The sequence below is a fragment of the Mustelus asterias genome, chromosome 4, assembly GCF_964213995.1.
Source record: "Mustelus asterias chromosome 4, sMusAst1.hap1.1, whole genome shotgun sequence".
Lineage (NCBI taxonomy): Eukaryota > Metazoa > Chordata > Chondrichthyes > Carcharhiniformes > Triakidae > Mustelus > Mustelus asterias.
The window spans coordinates 52,542,140-52,569,297 of NC_135804.1; the positions used below are offsets into that span (position 1 = coordinate 52,542,140).

Sequence of the window (27,158 nt, forward strand, 5' to 3'; positions counted from 1 at the left end):
GGGAGTGGGGGGCGCCGGGGGGAGTGGGGGGCGCCGGGGGGAGTGGGGGGCGCCGGGGGGAGTGGGGGGCGCCGGGGGGAGTGGGGGGCGCCGGGGGGAGTGGGGGGCGCCGGGGGGAGTGGGGGGCGCCGGGGGGAGTGGGGGGCGCCGGAGGGAGTGGGGGGCGCCGGAGGGAGTGGGGGGAGCCGGAGGGAGTGGGGGGAGCCGGAGGGAGTGGGGGGCGCCAGAGGGAGTGGGGGGCGCCAGAGGGAGTGGGGGGCGCCGGGGGGAGTGGGGGGCGCCGGGGGGAGTGGGGGGCGCCGGGGGGAGTGGGGGGCGCCGGGGGGAGTGGGGGGCGCCGGGGGGAGTGGGGGGCGCCGGGGGGAGTGGGGGGCGCCGGGGGGAGTGGGGGGCGCCGGGGGGAGTGGGGGGCGCCGGGGGGAGTGGGGGGCGCCGGGGGGAGTGGGGGGCGCCGGGGGGAGTGGGGGGCGCCGGGGGGAGTGGGGGGCGCCGGGGGGAGTGGGGGGCGCCGGGGGGAGTGGGGGGCGCCGGGGGGAGTGGGGGGCGCCGGGGGGAGTGGGGGGCGCCGGGGGGAGTGGGGGGCGTCGGAGGGAGTGGGGGGCGTCGGAGGGAGTGGGGGGCGCCGGAGGGAGTGGGGGGAGCCGGAGGGAGTGGGGGGCGCCAGAGGGAGTGGGGGGCGCCAGAGGGAGTGGGGGGCGCCAGAGGGAGTGGGGGGCGCCAGAGGGAGTGGTGGGCGCCAGAGGGAGTGGTGGGCGCCAGAGGGAGTGGTGGGCGCCAGAGGGAGTGGTGGGCGCCAGAGGGAGTGGTGGGCGCCAGAGGGAGTGGTGGGCGCCAGAGGGAGTGGTGGGCGCCAGAGGGAGTGGTGGGCGCCAGAGGGAGTGGGGGGCGCCAGAGGGAGTGGGGGGCGCCAGAGGGAGTGGGGGGCGCCAGAGGGAGTGGGGGGCGCCAGAGGGAGTGGGGGGCGCCAGAGGGAGTGGGGGGCGCCAGAGGGAGTGGGGGGCGCCAGAGGGAGTGGGGGGCGCCAGAGGGAGTGGGGGGCGCCAGAGGGAGTGGGGGGCGCCAGAGGGAGTGGGGGGCGCCAGAGGGAGTGGGGGGCGCCAGAGGGAGTGGGGGGCGCCAGAGGGAGTGGGGGGCGCCAGAGGGAGTGGGGGGCGCCAGAGGGAGTGGGGGGCGCCAGAGGGAGTGGGGGGCGCCAGAGGGAGTGGGGGGCGCCAGAGGGAGTGGGGGGCGCCAGAGGGAGTGGGGGGCGCCAGAGGGAGTGGGGGGCGCCAGAGGGAGTGGGGGGCGCCAGAGGGAGTGGGGGGCGCCAGAGGGAGTGGGGGGCGCCAGAGGGAGTGGGGGGCGCCAGAGGGAGTGGGGGGCGCCAGAGGGAGTGGGGGGCGCCAGAGGGAGTGGGGGGCGCCAGAGGGAGTGGGGGGCGCCAGAGGGAGTGGGGGGCGCCAGAGGGAGTGGGGGGCGCCAGAGGGAGTGGGGGGCGCCAGAGGGAGTGGGGGGCGCCAGAGGGAGTGGGGGGCGCCAGAGGGAGTGGGGGGCGCCAGAGGGAGTGGGGGGCGCCAGAGGGAGTGGGGGGCGCCAGAGGGAGTGGGGGGCGCCAGAGGGAGTGGGGGGCGCCAGAGGGAGTGGGGGGCGCCAGAGGGAGTGGGGGGCGCCAGAGGGAGTGGGGGGCGCCAGAGGGAGTGGGGGGCGCCAGAGGGAGTGGGGGGCGCCAGAGGGAGTGGGGGGCGCCAGAGGGAGTGGGGGGCGCCAGAGGGAGTGGGGGGCGCCAGAGGGAGTCGGGGGCGCCAGAGGGAGTCGGGGGCGCCAGAGGGAGTCGGGGGCGCCAGAGGGAGTCGGGGGCGCCAGAGGGAGTCGGGGGCGCCAGAGGGAGTCGGGGGCGCCAGAGGGAGTCGGGGGCGCCAGAGGGAGTCGGGGGCGCCAGAGGGAGTCGGGGGCGCCAGAGGGAGTCGGGGGCGCCAGAGGGAGTCGGGGGCGCCAGAGGGAGTCGGGGGCGCCAGAGGGAGTCGGGGGCGCCAGAGGGAGTCGGGGGCGCCAGAGGGAGTGGGGGGCACCAGAGGGAGTGGGGGGCACCAGAGGGAGTGGGGGGCACCAGAGGGAGTGGGGGGCACCAGAGGGAGTGGGGGGCACCAGAGGGAGTGGGGGGCACCAGAGGGAGTGGGGGGCACCAGAGGGAGTGGGGGGCACCAGAGGGAGTGGGGGGCACCAGAGGGAGTGGGGGGCACCAGAGGGAGTGGGGGGCACCAGAGGGAGTGGGGGGCACCAGAGGGAGTGGGGGGCACCAGAGGGAGTGGGGGGCACCAGAGGGAGTGGGGGGCACCAGAGGGAGTGGGGGGCGCTTGAGGGAGTGGGGGGCGCCAGAGGGAGTGGGGGGCGCCAGAGGGAGTGTGGGGCGCCAGAGGGAGTGGGGGGCGCCAGAGGGAGTGGGGGGCGCCAGAGGGAGTGGGGGGCGCCAGAGGGAGTGGGGGGCGCCAGAGGGAGCGGGGGGGCGCCAGAGGGAGCGGGGGGGCGCCAGAGGGAGCGGGGGGGGGGGGGCGCCAGAGGGAGCGGGGGCGCCAGAGTGAGCGGGGGGCGCCAGAGGGAGTGGGGGGCGCCAGAGGGAGTGGGGGGGCGCCAGAGGGAGCGGGGGGGGCGCCAGAGGGAGCGGGGGGCGCCAGAGGGAGCGGGGGGGCGCCAGAGGGAGCGGCGGGCGCCAGAGGGAGCGGGGGGGCGCCAGAGGGAGCGGGGGGCGCCAGAGGGAGCGGGGGGCGCCAGAGGGAGCGGGGGGCGCCAGAGGGAGCGGGGGGCGCCAGAGGGAGCGGGGGGCGCCAGAGGGAGCGGGGGGCGCCAGAGGGAGCGGGGGGCGCCAGAGGGAGCGGGGGGCGCCAGGGGGAGCGGGGGGCGCCAGGGGGAGGGGGGGGCGCCAGAGGGAGCGGGGGGCACCAGAGGGAGCGGGGTGGCGCCAGATGGAGCGTGGGGTGCCAGAGGGAGCGGGGGGGCGCCAGAGGGAGCGTGGGGTGCCAGAGAGCAATTCCTCCGTCCTGCTGTCAGCCTGGACCCTGACAGAAATATCAGACCGAACCTGCTCCAACAACTGACCCCTCACCCTCTCCCCTGCTGACCATCCATCCCAGCAAAACTCTAATCTCCAGTCATTTGGGAAACAGCAACAGCAGAGGTCCCGAGGTGAATGTCAATGAGCAAAAGGTCCAGCTGCACCAGTCTCATCATCAGTATAGCGTTCTGGTTTTATTTTTTAACTTGTTAAAGGTGTAGGTTTTAGATACTGTGCTCCCAAATTGGACATCCTGTGCAGCGGCGGTGTCGCACAAGAACTGGCCATAAATCCCTGTCAATGTAGAAAATCCCATATGTGTCAGAAGATAATACAATCTTAGGTAAGGTCAGCTGTTTTTTTCCCAGTTCTGCTCAAGAAGATCTTAAAAAGGAACAAGTAGAGAGAGTGTGCAGCAGAGTATTTAGAAATTAGAATCATAGAATCCCTACAGTACAGGAGGTCGTCATTTGGCCCATCAATTCTGTCCCAACCACAATCCCACCCAGACCCTATTCCCATAACCTTCATTTGCCCTGCTAATCCCCCTCACATTAGGGTCAATTTAGCACGGCCAATCAACCTAACCCGCACATCTTTCGATTGCGGGAGTAAACGGGAATATCCGGAGGGAACCCACACAGACACAAGAAGAAAGTGCAAACTACACACACACAGTGACCGAGGCCAGAATCGAACTCTGGTCCCTGGCGCTGTGAGGCAGCAGTGCTAATCACTGTGCCACCGTATCACCCTCTATCTATGGATTATATATGGACTCTTAGTAAAATCTCCCAAATAGTTTTTTTTTCCCCACAAGGAAAGGTCACTGCTGCATATTGTTCGAGAAAATGAAGTTTAAACTCCAAAGTTTCCATCATACTCACAATTAGCACATTACCGCACACCATCAAACTGTGGTTTTTGGTGACAGTTCCCACAAAATCGACCAGCGCTGGACGGAAGTTAGGAGGACCAGTAAGAACCAAGCACTGAGGCCTGGAAAACAAAATATATAAAAGCTTTCTGTTACGGAAAAATATCATCGCTTTACGGGGACACTATCAAAATGGAGGGGGCCAGAAAGTAACACAGCGCGTATTCATTCTGTAAGTCGCAGACTACAAATACTCCAAAATAAATAGACATGAACTTGTCAATAAATACACAACTAACTTACAATTCTATCATCCTCAGCAGAAGAATGAGAAATATTCAGCAGGATTATGACAGAGATTCAACAGCATTGAACAGAACGAGGCAGCTGAAATGGACTTTCTGATGATTATATACAGTGGGTCAAGCAGACACCTTGTTTGAATTCTTGGCTGTCGGTCAAACAGCCATTTTGCCCCCACTACAATAATTTTTTTTAATCACAAAATGAAAAAAACCAACACCTTTCAATGACCCTGCGATTGTTCTTCAAGGTAATTTTGAGCAGCGTCTGAGAGATTAATCTTTAATTCATGCTCACTCCAGGCTCATGCTAGAGATTGGCAATCCTAGTATCTGCCAATTACCCCAATGATTTTCACTTTCTACATGAATGCTGCCAGTGGGATGTGTGAGAATGCTTCTGTCTGCGTTTAGAGTGACAGAAATTAATAGATACCAACACCTGAATCAGTGGGAAGGGAGGTTGGAAGCTGGGACAACCTTCTAAGTTTGGTGGCCAATTCCTGCTTAACTGAGCTTTAACAGTCAAACTGGCAGAGGCAGCAGTCTCCATGCAGCATTAATCCAATTTTGTTGTATAAAAATCAATTGGCTACTCTTTTGTTTAATTTAATGCAGAATCATTCTTCTGCCTGTTGTGAAATGGTTTGTGATTCATGGATGAGAGAAATAAGTGATGCCCTGTGGCTACAAATTGCGCTGTTATTTGTGCATTACCTGTAATTTTTAATGTGATCATCCACTTCATTCAGTCCCACACAATAGGACAGGGCCATGTTATAGGAACCAGCTTGAACCGACGACCCCCAATTTACAGCTGGAAGGGGAAAAGTGAGAGATGTACACAGTCACTACTTATCAAAGTATTCCTTCTTCAATCCCATTATGGGTTGGATTTTTCTTTGGTTTTAAATGCAAAAAATATTATAACTCTAACAACTGAAGCTTCTGCAGATAAAACTTGAATGGGGCTATATGTCATCAGTGAATCAAACACTAATATAAATACAGAAATAGAATTCACCACTGGCTCAGCAGCTAAGGCTGTCATTCAGGGAGCAAGAAATAAATAAAATTTGTATTTATATCACGCTTTATTACATGTCTCAAAGCTTTCTCATAATGCTTGAAATGTAGGGCTTTGAAATGAGCTGTTGTTATGCAGCCAACCCATAGAATCATTACAGTGCAGGAGGCTACCATTCAGCCCATGGAATCTGCACCGACTCTCTGAACGAGCACTTTACCTAGCCCACTCCCCTGCCCCATGCCTGTAGCCCCATGCCTGTAACCCCAATGGATTGATCATGGCCAATCCACCTAACCTGCATATCTTTGCACTGTGGGAGGAAACCAGAGGACCCAGAGGAAACTCACGCAGAAACGGGGAGAATGCGCAAACTCCACACAAACAGTCGCCCAAGGCCGGAATTGAACCTAGGTCCCTGGCGCTGTGAGGCAGCAGTGCTAACCACTGTGCCACCATGTCACCCATAGCAACCAGTTGGTGCAGTCTCACATGCTCTGAGCCATAATAATTGGGAAAGTCGTAGGTTCATTCTCAGCATGTGCTATGTTAACTGATCTCAGTCATGGCAACACTTGAGGCTATAACTGACCATGGTATCCCTGAAACAAGAGGTGGTGGTTCTTGCTTCTGAGCGCTAGTTAGTGATCTAAGCTGAAATGTGCATGTTGGCTGATGACAGAATCATATTTGACTCTGTTATCTGTCACATTTGAATAACCTGAACACCCTTACTATCTAGGTTCATATTTTAATAGTGACCACTTAGATATGGTAACAGGGTTATTACTGGTGACTGTGAGATTCCTGTACATGTTAAAACTTTCAGAAAGAAGCCGGGGTGTGCTTTTATTTATGCATGTCCCTCCAAGCACTAAGAATACTATCAGTATAATAACTGGCAAGCTGGAAGTCGCTCCAGAGATGTACCCTGGTGAACACCTGATCACTTACCAGGCTTTTTGTATAATGTATAAGCCAGAAGGAAGCCAACAATTCCAATAGCGATGAGAGCTGCCCACCACATCAACAAGAACATGATAACCACCGAAATGACAGCACAAAACAGGGAGGCCCACTTGCTGTAATATCTGAATGAGGGTCTCCAACCTTTTGGAAACATAAAGCAAAATCTATAGTTTAAAAATGGTGTGAGTCGCCTATACTCAATGAAGCACTGGGCTAGGCTGGGTTGTTTTCCTTCGAGCAGAGAAGGTTGAGGGGGAGACCTCATCAAGGTGTACAAAATTATGAGGGATTATAGATTGGGTAGACAGGAAGGAACTTTTCCCTTTAGTTGAGGGGTCAATAACCAGGGGGCATAGACTTAAGTAAAGGGGCAGGAAATTTAGAGGGGATTTAAGGAAAAACGTTTTCTTCCAGAGGATGGTGTGAGGCTGGAACTCACTGCCTGAAAGGGTGGTAGAGGCGGGAACCCTCACAACATTTACAAAGCATTTAGATGAGCACGTGAAATACTGTAGCATATAAGGCTACGGACCAAGTGCTGGAAAATGGAATTAGAGTTGATAGGTGCTTGATGGCCAATATCAACACAATGGGCCGAAGGGGCTCTTTCTGTGCTGTAAAACTCTATGACTCTAATGCATGTATGGCTAACCTGTATGGCCAAATATTTACTGACCATACACAGTGTTATTCCTGCTCTAACTGGGGAGATGGTGGCTTAATGGTAATGTCGGCTTAGTGGTAATGTCACTAGTGGTAATGTCACTAGTAATCCTGAGAGCCAGGCAGATGGTCCCTTGACTAACTTCTGAAACGGCCTAGCAAGCCATCCAGTTCAAGGGAAACTAGGGATGGGCAACAAATGCTGGCCTGGTCAGCAATGCCCACATCCATGAAAGAATAAGTAAACTGAACAGTACAGGAACATTTCCAACATACTATTTTTTAAAAAATTCTTTCATGGGATGTGAGCATTGCTGGCAAGGCCCATTCCTAATTGCCCTTGAATTGAGGGTCATGCTCGAGGGCAATTAAGAGTCAAGCACATTGCTGTGGGCCTGGAGTCACATGTAGGCCAGACCAGGTAAGGACGGCAGATTTCCGTCCCTAAAGGACATTAATGAACCAGATAAGTTTTACTGACAATCGATGATAGTTTCATGGTCACCATTACTGAAATCACCTTTCAATTTCAGTTTTTATTAATCGGGTTTAAATCCCACCAGCGACTGTGATGGGATTTGAACCCATGTCCCCAGAACATTAGCCCAGGCCTCCGGATTACATTACCACCACTCCACCATTTCCCACTGATTTATAGTAACTGGGACATGATTAATAAAATTCTGAAAGGTGATATTATTCTCCTACAACAATATGCACATAGTGCAGTAAAACACAGTACTGGGAATGTACATAGATTATATGCAGAGAGAATTACTGATAAAAATATAATTAGCAGAGAATAGAGGGAAAAGTTCACCCTCAGGGTCAACTATAATTAATCCACTGACAGAAAATTCACATAATTGGAAGAATACAGTGCTTCTGGAGATCTCTCTTGCTATTTGAATGGTTATTTTTGTGATATGTTAGTTTTTTTTAAAAATAGCTTTCATTTCTTCCCGCAAATGTTTTTACAATATGCACTGAAAACTTACATTTTCTCTTCAGAACCCAGAAAAATTATGGCTTTTGAACCACAAATATTTTTGGTAAGACCACACAGTGAGTGAGCAACCTCAGGAAGGAAATGGAAAGCTGCGATGCTCATTGTGGCCGAGAAGCGGAATGGTAAATAAGAAACCACAAACTGGTGAAGGAGGGAAAGGGTCATATAATCGTACAGCTTTTATTGCCGATTTCTAACATTTATTTGCTCTTGATACCCATTTTGATGTCAGGAATAATGACCAAATCTACAACAAAAATTTCTTGAGAAATAAAGAAAATGAAAACCTGCCTGGGGAGTTGGTCGCTGAAGCATGGAAGCAGCTAAAATTGATGAGAGCATATGAGCACAGGAAGAAGTTGGAGATGATGGGAGCAATCATATTCAGTTCCGCTGCATGTAAGAGAACATAACATTGGTTACGTGTGCTTTAGGACCTGTTGATACAGGACTTTTAGAATCCATTGCCTGTTGTATAAAGCATAATCTAATTTCCTCGAATCACAGCTGTATTGTTCTTGTGTCACGACTTTTGATCGTAACTGTGGTGTGTCTATTCTGGGAACTTCTCTCTCCAAATTATTGTCTTGTCAGACATTTCCATAGCAACAGTCTCTCTGTAGAATTTTTATAGCTCTGGAGAAATTTGCAGCAAGAAACAACTTTTAAAAAGGATGTAATATGTAAGCTTCAGCAGTTATATACAGTAATCAATCTTCTAGAATGTTTGCTTTGTAAAAATTAATTTATTTCCAGAACAGCTTAAAATACATTGGGCGGCACGGTGGCTAGCACTGCTGCCTCACAGCACCAGGGACCCGGGTTCGATTCCGGACTCGGGTCACTGTCTATGTGGAGTTTGCACATTCTCGTGTCTGCGTAGGTTTCTTCCCTCACACCAAAGGTGTGTGTGTTAGGTGGATTGGCCAAGATAAATTGCCCCTTGTCAGGGGGATTAGCAGGGTAAATACATGAGGTTATGGGGATAGGGCCTGGGTGGGATTATTGTTGGTGCAGGCTCGACAGATGAATGGCCTTCTTCTGCACTGTAGGGATTCTATGAATTTCTATGAACATGCACTCCAACTACTACTTCATATCTGAGTAAAGTAAAGAGTACACAATGTTTTTTTATACAGTATATTAGATATTTTTGTTCAAAGTTAATAATTTGGAATTCCATTTTTACATTTCACTTTTGAATTGAACAAATCTCGCCACCTTTGTCTATGTTGCCCGATGCAGGTATAACTTAGACTCACTAGTCTAAGGTCAGAAAAAGCATTATGAGTTACTTACCAATGAGAATGAAACCAACAGCAATGGCATAGGTGAGGAGATAACTGTAAATAGGCTCACTGTTCTTCCCATAGCCCTTTCCAAAAAAACTAATACCAGGATAAAGATTGTCCTTGCACAGGCACTGTCATGAGACAAAAGTGAAAAATATTGGTTTACTTTAATCACCAACTTTCACACAATGAATAACTGGGAATATTTGTACTGTTGATAGGTATTTTAACACAAGATCCTTCACTCCATCACAAAAACAGAAAATGCTGGAAAATCTCAGCAGGTCTGACGGCATCTGTGAAGTGAGAATAGAGCTAATGTTTCAAGTCTAGATTACCCTTTGTCAGAGCTACAACAGTATGTCATAGCTTTTCTCTGATTTCTGTACACAGTGTTGTTAGTTTCAGGTGGGCTAATGTAGTACCCACCAAGTAATTTCCCACAGGGTTTTAGGACAAACCAGATCAAACTATTAATACCCTCCCAATTACAGAAAGTTTAGACAGTCATTGTCTAAAATACACTAAAACGCATTCATATTAAACCAGTGAGCAATGTTTCACATTCTCTCAGTAAGAGTTTTAACAACACCAGGTTAAAGTCCAACAGGTTTATTTGGTAGCAAATGCAAAATAGCATTTGCTACCAAATAAACCTGTTGGACTTTAACCTGGTGTTGTTAAAACTCTTACCGTGTTTACCCCAGTCCAACGCCGGCATCTCCACATCATCACATTCTCTCCACAGGATCATATTCGGAGAGGAGAATAGTTACTTATAGAAAGTGTTTGTGACAAAACTAACTTTCATCAATGACTTCCACAATTCTAATTGAACAACAGTACTCAGATCTACCACATTAAAATTAATAGCAATTGAGTAGTTTAAGAAACACGTTATACCTGGAAGACTTTGGGTGCAGACACAAGGCAAGCAAGAGCTGAGGAAAGGGTAGCTCCAAAGATCCCAGCTGTAATCAGAGGGGCAAATCCAGAAACTAGACTCATAGTCTTTAAAAGAAAAGAGGGGAACATGTTTTTGTTACTTCATCAAATACTGGAATTACATTACTGTCGTGCAAGTTGTCTTAATTTTAAACAAAATGGAAAATAACCATGGTGCATCGCTGTCTGACAGTATAGAATTGCAGGTGTGCTTTAGGTCTGTTAGAAAATGACCACAACTCAACACCCACTGCAGCTGTGAAATCGTAGATGTGCTCCAGATTTGATGGCAGAATTGCCTGCCAATAGTTTCTCGACTGTAAAATACAGGCAATTGTAAGATAGTGGGTGGCACTGTGGTTAGCACTGATGCCTCACAGCATCAGAGACACGGGTTCAATTCTGGCCTTGGGTCACTGTCTGTATGGAGTTTGCACGTTCTCCCAGTGTCTGCGTGGGTTTCCTCCGGGTACTCCGGTCACCTCCCACACTCCAAAGATGTAGGAGGCGACGGCCTAGTGGTATTATCAATTAATGGTGGTATTATCAATTTCTATTAATCCAGAAACTCAGCTAATGTTCTGGGGATACAAGTTTGAATCCCGCCAAGGCAGATGGTGGAATTTGAATTCAATGAAAAATATCTGGAATTAAGAATCTACTGATGACCACAAAACCATTGTCGATTGTCGGAAAAACCCATCTAGTTCACTAAGTTCTTTTAGGGAAGGAAACTTGCCGTCCTTACCTGGTCTGGTCTACATGTGACTCCAGAGCCATAGCAATGTGGTTGACTCTCAACTGCCCTCCAAGGGCAACTAGAGATGGGATGTGCAGGGCACAACTTCAAAAGTAGCAGACGCCACAAAACTTGGAAATACTGTGAACTGTGAGCAGGATATTGGAAGATTACAAGAGGACATAGACAGACCGGTGAAATAGGTGGACATGTAGCAGATGAAATTTAATGCAGAGGAAGGTGAAACGATAGATTTTGGTCGGAAGGAAGGAAGAATGAAGAGATGCAAAATAAAACATTGGAGACAGTGCAGAAAAGATTCACAAGAATTGTTCAGGGATGAGGAACTTCAGTTACAGTGATAGACTGGAGAGGCTGGGGTTGGTCTCTTGAAAGGAGAGAAGGTTGGAGAGAAGGTTAAGAGAAGAGTTGATAGAGGTGTCCAAAATCATGAGAAGTTTGAACAGAGTAGGGAGAACCTCCTCCCATTGGTGGAAGAGTCAATAGCCAAAGTGGACAGATTTAAAGTGATTGGCAAAAGAACAAAAGACAACAGGAGGAAAATCTTCTTCTTCATGCAAGTGTTTATGATCTGGAATGCAATGGCTGACGGGGTGTTGGAGGCAGACTAAATTGCAGCTTACAAAAGGGAATTAAATAGGCACCTGAAGGGAAAACAATTTTGTGGCTTTGAGGAAAGGGCAGGGGACTGGGACTTCCAAAGACTGACATTGACTTAATGGACTGTATGGCCTCTATATATATATATACTTTTGTTTGCGTATCATTGCACCCACACTCTTTTGGGAATAGTGTGGGGGGGGGGAGGGGAGGGCAAGCAGAAGAAGATTTCCCAGGCTGATTATCAGCATGTTGAACTGTGTTGAATGCTCTTTCCATGACCAACAGGTCCCGGTGATGGACTTGAACCCAAGGCTTCCGGTCTAGTGGTAGGGATGCTATCACTGTGCCACAAGGCTTCCTTCTTAGGTACAGTAACCATTCCATGATTAACTGAACTACAGAAATGGAAACCTGATTATGTTTAGAGCACAGAATTTCAACAGGATAAACCATTTCCCACTCACTGCCACATACAGAATTCCAAAATCCCAGTATACTTCCCAGAGATTTCATCAGTTCGGAGATCCAATGCATCAATCTTTATTCACCTTCACTGCTACTGTACATAATTTCAACATGTTAAAATCATTGGAGCTTGTGCAAAGGCAATGTACCACACCAACTGCCATTTACTCCTGTTGTAGAGAACTTGAATTGTTGTAGAGAACTTGCATTCTTAATTCCCAATTCTAGAGCTTTTAAAGCAAAAATACAATTTTTAAAAATTGCTGATCCATGTATGAACATACAATCATTGCCATGTTGTTTTTACCTGATAGTAGTTAATAAGTCCATATTTACAAGTGCCAGCCTGTGTGCACTCAGTGAAGTTCCATCCGTAACCACAGGCAAGTCCCTCACAATCCACTGATCCAATTGGAATGGTATCATTCACATTCCCAGAGGCATCCCGTATCACACAGGATCCTAAAATGGAGAGTGGAAGGAGCTACATTAAAACTTAATTTAATGAGTTTCTAAGAGGTGCCATATCCTGGCTAAAGATCCTAGTTTTTAAGGATGGTGCACGAGAAGCAGTTATCTCTTGTGTTGGAGCGGCAGAACTCCCCCAGGAAGTACTTTTCGTGCTTTAGGCAGTATAAGCAAATGCCAAGTACACTTTCATGCAGGACCAAGATTATAGGACAGGTTCAGAAAGTGTCAGTTCTGTGCACAGATTTGAAAGGTCTGTCATCTAGACAGTTATACACTACCGTCACAGTTTGTCATCTATGCACAGTTATACACAATGTTTCATCCTTCTCTTCACCAAAGATGTGATTCTGGAGGATACAAACGATTTGACTGGATGAAGATTTTTTTATTGCTGCCAATGTCACATTTCTATGTCATTGACCATTTGTACAAATACCAGGCATATGTTTGTGCTGTTTTACAGATCCACATGTGCATTTAGTAAAAAAACTCACAGCCAACAACAGGCACAAATATAATCATCCTGAAACAAAACAGTCCACTATAAAATTGGCATGAGGTTGCCTGAAGTGTAACCACACCATAACAGTGTTTACAAACATAATGGCCAGAATCTTCCATTGGAGGTCGGAACCCTTATTCAGGCAAAGAAATAACAGTATCTGACAAAGAAATAAAACACACACTTACCATCCTCTGATTTTTCAGAGCAATCTTCCAATGGAGGACCCTGAAGAACTCAAATCAATGCAAGAAACCTCGGAGGGAGCAGTGGAGAGAATCTGCTCGGTAACCAGGCTCCCTTTTTAAGGCACTAGCTGCCTTATTCTGTAAGTAAGGGATTTAAATTTCCCAAAGCTTCTCTGAAAAACTATGGAGAGAATTAAGTGGCTAAGGGGTGGGATGGGCAAGGTAAGGGGGTAGGAATGGGACAGGTAACTAAGTTGGGTGGACAAGGTAAGTGGGTAAGGGGCTAAAGTGGCAAGCGGCTGAGTGGGTCGAGGAGTAGCCTGGTTGGGTTAGGAGGGGTGATCAGGTCAGGGTCTAGTCAGATCAGATCTGGTGGGGGGAGGTTGGGGTGAAGTTGTTGGGGGAGGGGTGGGGGGGGGGGAAGAGGGGGTGGTTTTGTTGGGTGGTGAGTGAGAATGAGTGGGCATCCCAGTTGTACTGTTCCTCAGGAGTTAGACTGGGTTTTGTTTCTGTCTAACATTTCTGAAGTAATTATCCAGAGAAGTAAATCAGAACTGTTCAAAGTCTCCGACTCAGAGTTGATGGCTTTTTTTTTAGAAGATCCCATGGAGCAGAGATATTGCCCACTGGAAGTTTAAACTTCTTGGGTAACTCCTTGGAATCCTTGTGTTGAGACGTCCGAGGGAGATGTGTAGTGCAACTTCCAGGGTGTGTAGGTCTCGGACCATCTGAAGATTGGAAGATCTGGGTCATTGCTATGTTATGTTGCTCTTCTTTCTTATAAAAGATGTTACACTGACCTTAAATCATTTGTTTAGCTTTAAATGGGAATGTGATGTACTGCATGGTGTATGACTGGGAATATTCCATTCTCAGAAACAAAATGTTTCAAATTGTTTTCTTTGCGCATCAGCGTTGAATGCATTTGTGTAACATTCTTTTACCCATTATTTTAAAGAATGTGTTAGCCCATTCATTTCAATAGGTTAAAACGTGCTATAACTTGAGACAAAAAAAATACAAATCACTCTAATGTTAAGTGTTCGTCTACTTATATGGGCTGGTCTTTTCTAGGTGTGTGCCAGTTTAGCTTAATTGATAGCACTCTTATCTCTGCATTAGTAGATCATGGGTTCAGGTCCCACTCCAGAGACTGAAGCACATGATTTAGTCTGACACCTCCGTGCCATACGAAGTGTACTGCATCATCGGAGATGCTAATTTTGGATTGAAATGTTGAATGGAGGCCCTGTCCACACAGTCAGGTGGATGTAAACATTCCTTTTGCACTATACGCAGTGAGGTTTCCCAGTGTCTTGGCCAAAATACTGCCTCAACCCACAGAACAAAAACCAATAAACTGATCATTTATCCAATTGCTGTGTGAAAGATTTAGGGGCAAAATGGCTGTTTGCCCACACAACAGAAATCCAAAATGTAAATACAATCCATTGTCTGTGACATGATGAGGTATTTATGAGAGCCAAAAAAATACAACTTTTTTCTTGTAACGATGACAATTACTTGCTGATAGAGATAGGTACTTGACAAATGGCAATGATGTTTAGTTTATACCAAATAATTCAAAATTGTTTTTACACTAAAAAACTGAATTACTCATAATTTTAATTAAACAATGTGAACAACACCTGGAATCAATTATTTGTAATGAGCAACTATGAATCCAAGAGAGTGAATTATATATATTTCCATAAGCTGGGAGAGATGTGTGCATAGCAATGTGGTAGTAATAAATAGTAATCGCTCTGTATAACTTACCAATGGTAGCAGAGATTACAAGGTAGGAAAAGGCTGTCCAAAAAATGGCTGACAAGGTTCCCTTTGGAATGGATAGAGCAGGATCCTACAAGTGCAATGCAACAGGAATGAAACCGTGCAATATACAAGAAGATTACTATCAGGAAGAACAAGATATTCACTTGATGAGTCAATACTCACAGGTATTTAATTTCCCATTTCTTCTAGTTTTCATTCACGGGTTGTGGGCCAGCATTTATTACCCACGAGGTGGTGCGGGTGATCTATCACCTTATTGAACTGCTTTAGTCTGTGTGGTGAAGTTATTCTCACAGTGCTGTTAGGTGGGAAGTTCCAGAACTTTGACCCAGCAGCAGTGAAGGAATGGAGATAGGTTTCCAAGTCAGCTTGGTGTGTGACTCGGAGGGGATTGCAGTGGTGTCCCAATGCCCTTGTCCTTCATGGGTTTGGGAGGTGTCAAAGAAGCATTGCAGGAATGCATCTTCCACATGGTGCCCACTGCAGCTTCAGTTGAGGGAGTAAACCCATTATTTGTTCTGTTTACCTAATTAACTTCAGTATACACTTAAGCAAAATGAATTCAGAACATAGATCATGTATCCTGTTAAGTTTGTGATGTTGATCATAAACTCATGTTCAACTTTAGCAGAGATTTTCCTAGCCATCTATGGACAGCAATACAAAGAGCACAGATTCAATCTTTTATTGTAGCTTCGAACTTAGGTTTATGGAGCTGAAAGCAGATTTTGGACCTATCACAAACCGGCCAATTGAAGAAATAACTAGATTTGTTTCTGGAGAAAGAACAAGTGATATCTTTAAAAGATAAGCAATGATGTGGATATTAACCAAAAAGGAACATGCTTCTTTGGCCAAACTGTTTTTACCTGCTCCTATCCCTATCACCCCACACAATCCACCTAACCTGCACGCCTTTGGACTGTGGGAGGAAACTGGCGCAGCCGGAAGAAGCCTACACAGGGAGAATGTGCAAACTCCACACAGTCACAAAAACCAGAATTGAATACTGATCCCTTGCGCTGTGAGGCAGCAGTGCTAACCACTGTGCCACCCATTTTACATCCCATCTAATTTTAAACATAGTCCCAAATTCAAAAAACAAATGTTGCTTTTAATATTCAGAGGGACAAAGAAAGTTTCATTTTCCACGTCAGCGTTCACCATGATGAAATGAAACAAATAAACTTGCTCTCCAATAATATTAGCAAGTTGCATTCTCCAGTTTACAACAGGCCCCAATCATGTTGTCTTGTTGCATGATGCAGAGGGGAGATTGTATGTAAATGTACATGTTGTATGTTCATGGCGGCTTCTGAATCAAAAATGTGAATCATAAAACAAGTAACAGGAAAAAACGCCACTAAAATGCAGTTCTCTCTCTTCATTACACTTAGGGACATTGGGTAATTAGAATTATTACAGCTCCTTTTAAAATTGAAATTCTGAAATACGCTCCTTCATTCAGCCGTCGTTTAACATCACTATTCCCCACTAAACACATTTTCCAGTCGTTGGGAATGTAGGTGAAGACACTGCTGCAAGCACAGGTGGGATTTCCCCGTTTTATATCTGCATTGATGTCACAGCATGGAGCCTAGAGGAAAACCCACCCATTTATTCAGAATGTTTGGAATTACCTTCAAGTCGCCAGAGATGTTTGCACCTGCCAGGATGCCAGTTGCAGAGGGAAAGAAAATGGAAAACATGCCAAAGAACGATGCATCATCTTCTCGCCAGTTAGGCAAAAGGTTTTGGGCAAATATATCGGCTGCAAAGCAAAATCAGCACCACAGTGAACAGCGGAGGTGGGCATCATTGTCTCAACTAAACCAGTAACCTCATATGCATACAACACTATATGACCATATCATGGGCACTGCAAACAATTGCAAAACAATCTCAGCAAACCCGGTTGCTACAGCTTGAAGTGACCAACGTGACAACAATCCATAACAGACTGTCAGTTCATAGAATCACTAGTGCAGAAGGAGGCCATTTGGCCCATTGAGTCTGCACCAACTCAGCATCTTATCCAGGCCCAGGTGGTTTGGTGTTATGAAAACGTAGCTGGAAAATAAGATCCCTCCGCAGGTGAGGAACATTAGTACACACCTCTATAACCGAAGACACCTTTGGCTTGTTTTTCTTGAGATGCTGGAATAATGGTCCCCACAATGTAGTTTGCAAAGGAAACCATGATGACAAAGAAGAAGCCAACTTGTGCCTATCAAAAAGAAGAGAAGGGTGTTCTTTGCAGCAGAAAAACACTGGAAAAATCACAGCATAGTTTCTTTATGCCCCCATTCATTTGTTATTTCTCTTGCAAACTGCTTACTGCTAACTGTGTCGTGACGTCTTTACAACCACCATTGATACTACTGCTAATACCCTGGGTGGAGGGAAAATTAAGTGGAGGAATCAAACAATGTTGTTATCGCTTCCTTTCCCTCCCTGAGTGAAATAGATTGCTTCAGCGCAGGGCTTCATCTAGCAGGTCTGATAAAAATGAGACGCAGACAGTTACAAAAATCTTTTCATGTTCTTAGAAACATAGAAACCCTACAGTACAGAAAGAGGCCATTCGGCCCATCGAGTCTGCACCGACCACAATCCCACCCAGGCCTGACCCCCATATCCCCACATATTTTACCCGCTAATCCCTCTAATCTACGCATCCCAGGACACTAAGGGGCAATTTTAGCATGGCCAATCAACCTAACCTGCACATCTTTGGACTCTTGTATTGAATCTTATTTGAGGGAAAAAAAAGTATAGAATCTGAAAATAATTCATGAATAACCACGTTTCCTATGATGTCCGACCACTGAATGTAATATAACTATTGAGGCCTTCAAATATTCTAACATCTTGGATACACTCTGTAGAATTCTTTCCCTAAATACTCACGCTTTGTTCCTCAACCACATGAGAAACCATCACCTCCTTTATCGTCCTCCTGTGTGAAGCACTTTGGATCTTCTTTAAACATTAAACACACCAAAGTAAATGCATTTTAATGTTCTGTCAGGATCTGGAGTAAAATCCTGCAGTGTTTGGTCCAGTGTTAGCCTTTGCCCTATCACTAAAAGCTCCAGAACCCCATCTATCCTACCCACCAGGTCAGCAATAACTTCTGGATTTAAGTCAAACTGAGCTTACAAAGGATAGGGGCGCACATTGATGGAAGGGCAAACATCTCCCTGATTCTGAGAGTAAATGCTGCTGACCATATTCCTATTGCTCACCTATACCAGTAAAACTAATGCTGTTATCCCCAAAATTCAGTAGAAGTAACACTACACATATTTTTAGTTTCAAACTAGTAATGTCGATAATCTCTAAGCTTCCAGTGGGGGACTTGTACATTAGTAGTACTTGATAGCAATTGGTACTTAAACCAACATTGGCCATCTTCGTGATTTGGCATTTTGCACTGGTTGCTGGCTCCAATGGCCATACTGTTGTTGGACATGGGTTTGCAACTGTGATCCTGAATTCTGCCGGGGAAAGTGCCAATCATTACTCAAGTAATTTCTTTGTTTGGGGAGGCGGGGGTGGGGATGAGTCACAACAGGGGCCTCTTGTCCACCGCATCACAGCCAACTAGAAAGCAGCGAGGAGTGAGAAGATATGACCTACCTCCCAAAACTATGGTGCACGGGTGTGGGTGACATAAATAGGGAAAAGTTACATTAAAATCAAGCACAAATAAGAAAGCATTAGAGAATCAGCAAAATTAACGTAAAATTAAGATGGATCATCAACACTTCTTGATTTGAATATAAAGACTCAAAGCTTGTGTAATTTTTGGGGTGGCATAGTGGTTAGCACTGCTGCCTCACAGCCTCAGGGACCCGGGTCGATTACTGGCTTGGGTCACTGTGTGGAGTTTGCACGTTCTCCCCGCGTCTGCGTGGGTTTCCTCCGGGTGCTCCGGTTTCCTCCCACAGTCTGAAAGACGTGCTGGTTAGGTGCATTGGCCATGCTAAATTCTCCCTCGGTGTATCCGAACTGGCGCTGGAGTGTGGCAACTAGTGGATTTTCACAGTAACTTCATTGCAGTTTTAATGTAAGCCTACTTGTGACACTAATAAATAAATTAGTAAAACTAAAAACTAAGACTGTTTTTATGCAAAAGCTGGTACTGACAGCTTCAGAAAACTGGTCATTAAGCTAATCTTGGGGCTTCATTTTACAATTTATTTGGTCTTACCTTTGCTTCCCATTCCATTCCAGCTAGTGAAATCCCAAGCAGCATGGTCACGGTTATGACTCCAATAATCCGGATATCATTTGTTGGATCCACCATTGTTGCATTGTATTCCTGTGGAAATATTAATGTGTTTAGATTTACAGGAATTTTGCATGAAGCTCATTAAATCACAGCAAAAACAAGAATACACATTCTGGAGCTTGATGCCTACTGGAATTACACATCTCCAATGAACATATTGTCATTAGCCATACACAGCCTACCTCATCAGAAGAGCTATTCTTGGGTCTACTAACAATGGAGGCACCAGTGTCCATCTGCCCAGGGACAGCACAGTACTACAAAATGCTTTTTGGCAATAGTTAAGCTCAACATTGTACTTGTATAACCCAATTGGCCAAATTCAGATAGATGGGGTAGATAGGCTGATGACAAACAGATCACAGACATGTTCAGACGTAATGTTGTACTGACAAACTTATTGAATGTTTCTGTGATTCTAACAGTAAATTCTATTAGAAAAATAATGCAGAAACAGACCATTTAAAAATCACACTCATCAAGATTATAGTCAACATTTATCATCTCGCTCTGTAGAGGGCAGCATGGTGGCTAGCACCGCTGCCTTATAGCACCAGGGACCCGGGTTCGATTCACGGCTTGGGTGACTGTGCGGAGACTGCGTGGGTTTCCTCCAGGTGCTCCGGTTTCCTCCCGCAGTCCAAAAGACATGCTGGTGAGATGCATTGGCCATGCTAAATTCTCCTTCAGTGTACCTGATCAGGCGCTGGAGTGTGGCGACTAGGGGATTTTCACAGTAACTTCATTGCAGTGTTAATGTAAGCCTACTTGTGACACTAATAAATAAACTAAAAACTAAGACTGTTGTTATGCAAAGGCTGGTACTGACAGCTTCAGAAAACTGGTCATTAAGCTAATCAGTGGGGCTTGTCTGAAGAACACATTATGCTGCAGGGTTTTGGAACAATCATTGTCAACAGATAATGGTGAACTTTCAAATTAGTCAGTATTCTGAGATTTATCTAGCAATTGATAAGAGAAATAAGTTGACAATAAAGCAATTTAAATTAAACAGGCTAGGCAACTGTTTCATTATTTTGTGAATTAGATTCAATATAGTTCATAAAATAACATCAAGTCATTTATTACATTTCATGTTGGGTTAGATTTTTCATCCGTTCATAGTCAAGGGATTGAAATTCTACATGTATCTCACTTTGTTGTTGAGTATACAGAGATGTGTTGCTCTTGTTGGCATCAGCCCTTTAATTTTGGATAACCTTTACAAGTTAAGGAATGTGTTGCAATCTTGCTGGTTTTCAAGTTAATACCGGTGCACTCATGATAGAACCTTGAGACTGCTTGCAGCTGACCTGCCCTTTCTGTTCAATGTAACTCGAGGTTTTCATTCATAACCCAGTTAGCTCTGAAATGTAGACAACAGCCGCAATTCACCATTATTCTGTCTCCTCATGTTAGTCTCTGGCAAAAGAAAGCCAAAAAATGCTAAGAGGCAGCATCCACAATGAACAAAAGGATTCTTAAGAAATAAGATATGTCATTTTAATACAGCATTTGGTCCAATGACATTTCCTATTCCCTGCCTGGTCTTCACTGAGTAGCCCTATGTGGAAATCATGAATGCTAAGCTGCATCCATTATTGCACTGTGCTCGAGTATTCTTGAGAATGAACCTTAGCAAGATGTTGATTGGTATTCACAGTTCTTGCAAAAAAGTACTGTGACCATAGTTTGAAATGGATTGAACTTACAACGAGGAGATCTCTCACAGTCTCAGCGAAGCCAACAGTGTGCATAGAAACTGCCACCGCATTTGCAAAAGCAAAGATGAGACCGATGGAACCTCCGAGCTCTGGTCCGAGGCTGCGAGAGATGAGGAAATATGTACCTCCTAAGCGACAACAACAAACAACACAGGAATGAAAGTCAGTTTACAGTAAGCACAGGCCGTGAAACTGTGCAGTACAAAAACATGGACCTATCATCTTCAACATGGACTTGATTCGAAAGAGAGATTCCCTATACAGATTATAGTCTTGAGGAAATACGAGCACAGGCCCTCTGTGATTTGTACTAGATATACAGAATCTGTGTATAATTTGACCAGAACCTGTAATTTGTTTCACCTCTGATGGCCCTGTCCACAATGCATTGCTTTCTTATATTTCAGTTCAAAGACAGAGAAACACTGCCAAAGGCAATAGGAACAAGAAAAATCTGGTTATGCCTCAAACTTGTTGTAAGACGCGATATGCTGTTTGGACCTTTCATAAAACCTGTTCCTGTGAAGCCAGACCTAATCCCCACCATCCCCGTCTGCTCCCCTGCCACCTCTCGCCATTGTTCTGAACTCTTGGCCTTCTAGGCTCGCTCCCCCACCTGATGCTCAATCCTCTCCTCCCCTCAGATATTGCCCAATCCACTTTCACAACTATCACCACTGCCCCCCATCCCTCAACAAAACCACCCTCAACCCTTCTCTCTTTCCAAACAGATAAAGGACCCATCCCCCAACTTCACTTTCCTCTTCAAAATCTTTGCAAGTGTTGCTACTTCCCAAATCTGTGCCCATTTGTCCTGAAAATCCTTGTTTTAATCCCTCCAATCCCAACCTTCCATCCCAAGCACAGCACAAAAACCGAACCAAAGTCAAAAATGTCATGCCGAGTATTATTATGGTATCTTATTCCATCTCATTCTTCTCAACTTCTCTGCGGTCTTTGACATGGTCAATGATACCACCCTGGATAAAAGAGTTAAATTATGAGGACAGGCTGCAATGTCTAGGCTTGCATTCACTGAATATACAAGATTAAGGGGTGATCGAATTTAGGTGTCTATGATGATTTAAGCGTTTGGAGAGGGTAGATGAAGAGAAATAATTTTCTCTAGTGGGAGAGTCTAGTAGCAGAGATAAAATTGGAGCTAGGCCATTCAGGAGTGTTGTCAGATAGTCCCTTATCATGTGGTGGAAATCTGGAAAATGCTCTCTTAAAATCCTGTTGAGAGGTTGGGGTTAATTGTAAATTTCAAAACTGAAATTGATGGACTATTGTTTTGGCAAGGCTGACAAAGATCAGGGGAAGCAATAGTGGTAGATGGAGTTAAGAGCAGATCTGCAGTGTACTGATTGAGTGGCGGTGGAACAGGCTCATGGGGCTGAATGGTCTGCTCCTTGCTCCTATCCTTTACCAATGCCGCCACTCCACCACTCAGCATGTTGGATTGCCCTCCCTTCATTCCATGCTCACCCATCCGATCACAGGAAGGCATATCGAGCAACAGCTGAAATTCCAGCCATTGAAAATTATTTACAGAATTATCCATGAGTATCTCTTTCACCCAGTCTTCAGCCTCATGGCAGACATGGAGTCAGTTTCTACATGTAGGGTGATGACACCCAACTCTAGCTGTCACTGACTAAATGCCGTGACTCTACCTTTGCCTCTGTGTTATGATTCTTGTCCAACATTGTACTTTAATGGAACTCCACTTTCCCCCAGTTAAATACTGGTAGACTTTGATTTGATTTGATTTATTGTCACATGTATTAACATACAGTGAAAAGTACACCAGCCATCATCTTGGGACTCTCAGAAACTTAGAACTTTTGTCAATGGCTGCACCCCAAACTCCTCCCACAGCCTTTGGCCTAATCAGATTATTTCCAACTACTGCATCCTATCTAACCCAGAGTTGAGTTTCTAACTTTATACCCTCTCTATCACAAGGATCCCCTCTTTCCACCCCTGGAATTTCTGCATTTTCACATTGCTTTTCAAGACCACCAGATGTTGCAAAGTGCTTTGTAGCCAATTAAATAGTTTTGAAGTGTGGTCACTGTTACAATGTAGGAAACGCAGCAGCCAATTTGTGCAAAGCAAACTCCCACAAACAGCAATGTGACCGTGATCAGATAATCTAATTTTGTAATGTTGATTGAGGGATAAATATGGGCCAGGAACAGGGAGGATGGGAGGTGGAGGTGCCAATCGATCTTTAACATCCACCTCAACAGACAGATGCGGCCTCTATTTCACCCCTGACGCTGCAACAATCCCTCAGTACTGCACGGGAGTGTCATGCTTGGTTTTTGTGCTCAGGCCTGGAGTGGGATTTGAATCCAGAACTTTGAGGCTCAGAGGCGAGAATGCCATCAACTGAGCATCACTGACACAACTGCCTGTGATACCCTCATCCATACCTTTAATGACGACAATGGTCTCCTGACTGACCTCCCATCATATATCTTCCATAAGCTTCAGCTCAATCCAAACTCTTCTGTCCATATCCTGACCCTCAATAAATATTACTCACCTGTCAACTCCTTTCCTTGCTGGTCTATGTTGACTTCAAGTTGAAAAGAACCGGCATGGATAAAGTAAGGCTCAGGTGGGTGAAACAATAGGAAGTAATGTTAGGAAGCAAGCGCAAACAATACCTGATTTGACTTTCCCATTGGTGGATATTGCTGATATGGACAGACCTGTAATGCTGGTTACAATTACAGACATAATGATGATTAACCATGTTAGAGCTGTAATGGAAGTAAACAAAACCAAAATTATTAGTGTTTTCACCACCATTGAAAAATACCTGGTACTTCATACTTAAATGTTTATGTGACTATTTATCTAAAACAAGAAAAGGCCACCAGGCCCATAATTGCATGTTTTGACTGATTCCCCAATTACATGTGTGAGAAATAGGACCCATCATAAATTGTTTGGAAAGAGATCACTCCACACTACAACATTCTGGGCACAAAATTATATCTTTATTTTATGCCAAGATTAATATATTAAGTTCTGTATATGTAAGTTTTACCTCTTACTGAGTAACAGCTACAGAACACTCTGATCGGGTGAAATGTAGCAGGATGGTTGGAGTCTTAGCAGTGAGCAGCTGGGCAGAATGGCCTGTTTCTGTGCTGTAAATTCGGTGCAAGATTTCTATCTTACAAAAAATACTTATGTCCATGGATTTCTACCAGTATTAATCAGAAAATAAAAATTCTCATCGATCTTCAGATAAAGAAGCTACGATGAGACCACGTGCATTTTAAACCAATGACAGAACATGAAGGAATAAAAACCCTTTCTACCTGATGCAAGCTGAAATTATTCATTCAAACTAAACAGCAAGTAATAATTTAGGAAAAAGCTGTGCAGTATGCAGCAAAAGCAGCATCATAAATTGTGGCAATGCGGGGCTATTCAGTTGACTTAAATAGCAATTAATGCTTTAAATTGAAGAGTGAATGTGAAGCAAACAGGGGCCCCTGCAGCCAATATAACAGCTAAAACAGATGAAGGCTGCCGGTTGACTGATCAGTTTCTTGCTGTCTCGGGCACAGCGTGGAAGCAGGATGTGAGAAGTGGCCAGGAGATTGTTTTTGACAAAATAACTGACGTTAGCCCTCTTGTCTAAGATGCGGGTTGTCTTGGAGATGGCCATGACCCTGTGTCTCCCAGCTTCTGCTCTGTCTTTTTTAAAAACTTGTTCTCAGCATGTGATCAACCCGAGCAAAATGCATTTATTCTTTGTCGTTTGTTGCCCCGTGTAGGTAATGCTGGGACTCCTGCTTGAAGAAGTGAAGTTCTTCAGCTCTGACAAAAATGCACTGGCTTCGGTAGGCATGGATAGTTCGACCTCACCTGTCAAAAAAGCCACTATGGTAGAGTAGCAGACAACCAATATACCCTAATTAACTGCATTCAAGATGCTACCTTAACATAAGGCAGGTCCTTACAAACCCAGCATCAATTGAGAGCTGTCTTTATAAGTCTAGGCGATCAGAGAACCAGATGCAGCTGCTGTGCAGCATGGCAACTTGAAACTAGGTTCCAGTTCCCAATATTGCTGCAACTTTTACCCATGAGAAAGGTGCCATGGCGTATCACAGAGGATAACCCACCTAAGCTACAGCTTCCTGAAGCGCGAGCTTGCATTTTGCAGCCCTCAATCAGTGAGTCAAGTGCCATGTCACATGCCCGCGCACTTGATTTCTTTCCTCTTCATTTTTGCCAGTCAGTCCCTAAACTTTTCTCTCAGCCCTGGCAAAAGTTACTAACGGAATCAGACTTTTATCATCAACCAATTATGATACACCTCTTAATTGTCCCTTTGAACCTTATTGAATTGAAATTTCCCAATTGCATCATTGTTGCATTCCCAGCAAATGACATAAACTTGAAGCTAAATACACAATAGTTAAGCTACAGTGAGATAATCTCAAAACTGGGAAAAAATAGCATACATCCATTTTTGCCATTGCAAACTCCATTTAAACCAGTGTATGCAGGGACGTAACAGCAGAGCTCAGTCCTGCATACATGTTTTCTCTGTGCAGATTGCGAATGACAATCAGTAGGAGGAATCCTAACTGATTTTTCCCTCCTAGATGCAGGATAACCAAGGATAAAATCAGCTAACACAAAGAGCAGGGACCATTATCCAGCTCAGTAGCGCATCACCCAATTTATTTATCCACTGGCTTTTCACTGGGACATTGTGCACACAGACATCGTAAAGAAAAGAAAGTGAACTATACTCAGTGTATGTAGGGCTCACATCACAGTACTTACCCCAGACTTCTCTTCTCTAATTCTACTAAAACACTGCACCAAGTTGTTTTAATCTTTTTCTTCATTAGTATAATAAATTCAGATTTTCATCAAGTGCTTTTTAATGAACACTGAAATCTAACATTTTGAAGTTTACAAATGCATCTTTACCTATTCCAGCTTGTGCAGTAATCCATGACAATCGCAAATACAAAATAACACCCCAGATATTTAACATGCATCGAATCTAAGTAAATGGAAAAACAAGCAATAATTACTGTACATGCATTAAGGAAGGCACTTAGTATTACCTATTTAAGGAGAAGCCTCCTTCAGTGGATAATCAATTTCATTGTAAGGCTCTTAGAATGATAGAATCATATAATGGCCTTTTCCATGCAACTCTCGAGAAGAGCAACCTAACTGGTCCCACTTCCCTGCCTTTTCCCCTAGTCCTGTAGATTTCTCTTCAGATAATTATCTTATTCCCTTTTGAAAGCTATGTTTGAATCTGCCTCCACCAAACTCTCAGACAATGCATTCCAGATCCTACATCTTCACTAAATGAAAAGGTTTGCATCTTGATATTTATTTTACCAATCAGCTTAAATTAGTGTCCTCTGGCTCTCAAATAAAAACAAAATGGTGAAAACACTCAGCAGGTCTGGCAGCATCTGTGGAGAGAGGAACAGAGTTAACATCGAGTCCAATATGACTCTTTTTCTGAACTTGGTTTGAGAACTTGGGTTCTCAACCCTTCTAACCAATGTAGAGTTTCTCTCTATCTACTCTGTCCAGACCTCTCGCAATTTTGAACACCTCGATCAAATCAGCTCTTAAACTTATTTTGCTAAAGAGCTGAACTCTGGAGGTGAGGAGAGAGCGATTGCCCTTGACATCAAGGCAGGCTGAGTGTGGCATCAGGAGCCCTAACAAAACTGGAGTCAATGAGAATCAGGGGGTAAGCTCTACCAGTTAGGGTCATACCTAATGGGGAGAACAATGATGACACTTGGCTCTTCAGCATAGGGAGGAGACAACTGACAGGAAAATATCCTAAACTATCTTCAGACATCCCCACAAGCACATTTGCAAGTGCAAAGGCTTGGAACTGATGAATGGCAAGCCATTTTTGTTTTATTCATTCATGGGATAGTAGTGTTGCTGGTGAGGCCAACATTTATTGCCCTTGAGTAGATGGTGATAAGTCACCTTCTTGAACTACTGCAGTCCATGTGGTGTAGGAAGGGAGTTCCAAGATTTTGACCTTACAACACTGAAGGAATGGTGATACAGCTCCAAGTCAGGATGGTATGTGGCTTTGAGCGGAACATGCCGGTGACGTCCTTCTAGGTGGCAGAGGTCACTGTTTTGGAAGGTGCTATCAAAGGAACTTAGTGCATCTTGTAGATGGTAAAAACTGCTGCCACTGTGTG

The 27,158-nt window shown here is 45.9% G+C and overlaps 1 protein-coding gene across 1 annotated transcript in view; it reads right to left on the bottom strand.

Moving 5' to 3' along the window:
* Positions 1–27,158, bottom strand: part of slc12a3 (solute carrier family 12 member 3) — a 60,656-nt gene that overhangs the window by 28,052 nt on the left and 5,446 nt on the right. The window contains exons 3-16 of the mRNA XM_078211033.1: positions 25,894–25,969; positions 23,598–23,693; positions 20,908–21,047; positions 19,115–19,225; positions 17,014–17,125; positions 16,539–16,669; positions 14,881–14,965; positions 12,248–12,402; positions 10,071–10,178; positions 9,175–9,298; positions 8,167–8,268; positions 6,189–6,344; positions 4,925–5,024; positions 3,916–4,027 (exon numbers count right to left, since the gene is read on the bottom strand). Coding sequence (XP_078067159.1) covers positions 3,916–4,027; positions 4,925–5,024; positions 6,189–6,344; positions 8,167–8,268; positions 9,175–9,298; positions 10,071–10,178; positions 12,248–12,402; positions 14,881–14,965; positions 16,539–16,669; positions 17,014–17,125; positions 19,115–19,225; positions 20,908–21,047; positions 23,598–23,693; positions 25,894–25,969 — 1,608 coding nt within the window. The remainder of the gene's footprint in view (positions 1–3,915; positions 4,028–4,924; positions 5,025–6,188; positions 6,345–8,166; positions 8,269–9,174; positions 9,299–10,070; positions 10,179–12,247; positions 12,403–14,880; positions 14,966–16,538; positions 16,670–17,013; positions 17,126–19,114; positions 19,226–20,907; positions 21,048–23,597; positions 23,694–25,893; positions 25,970–27,158) is intronic.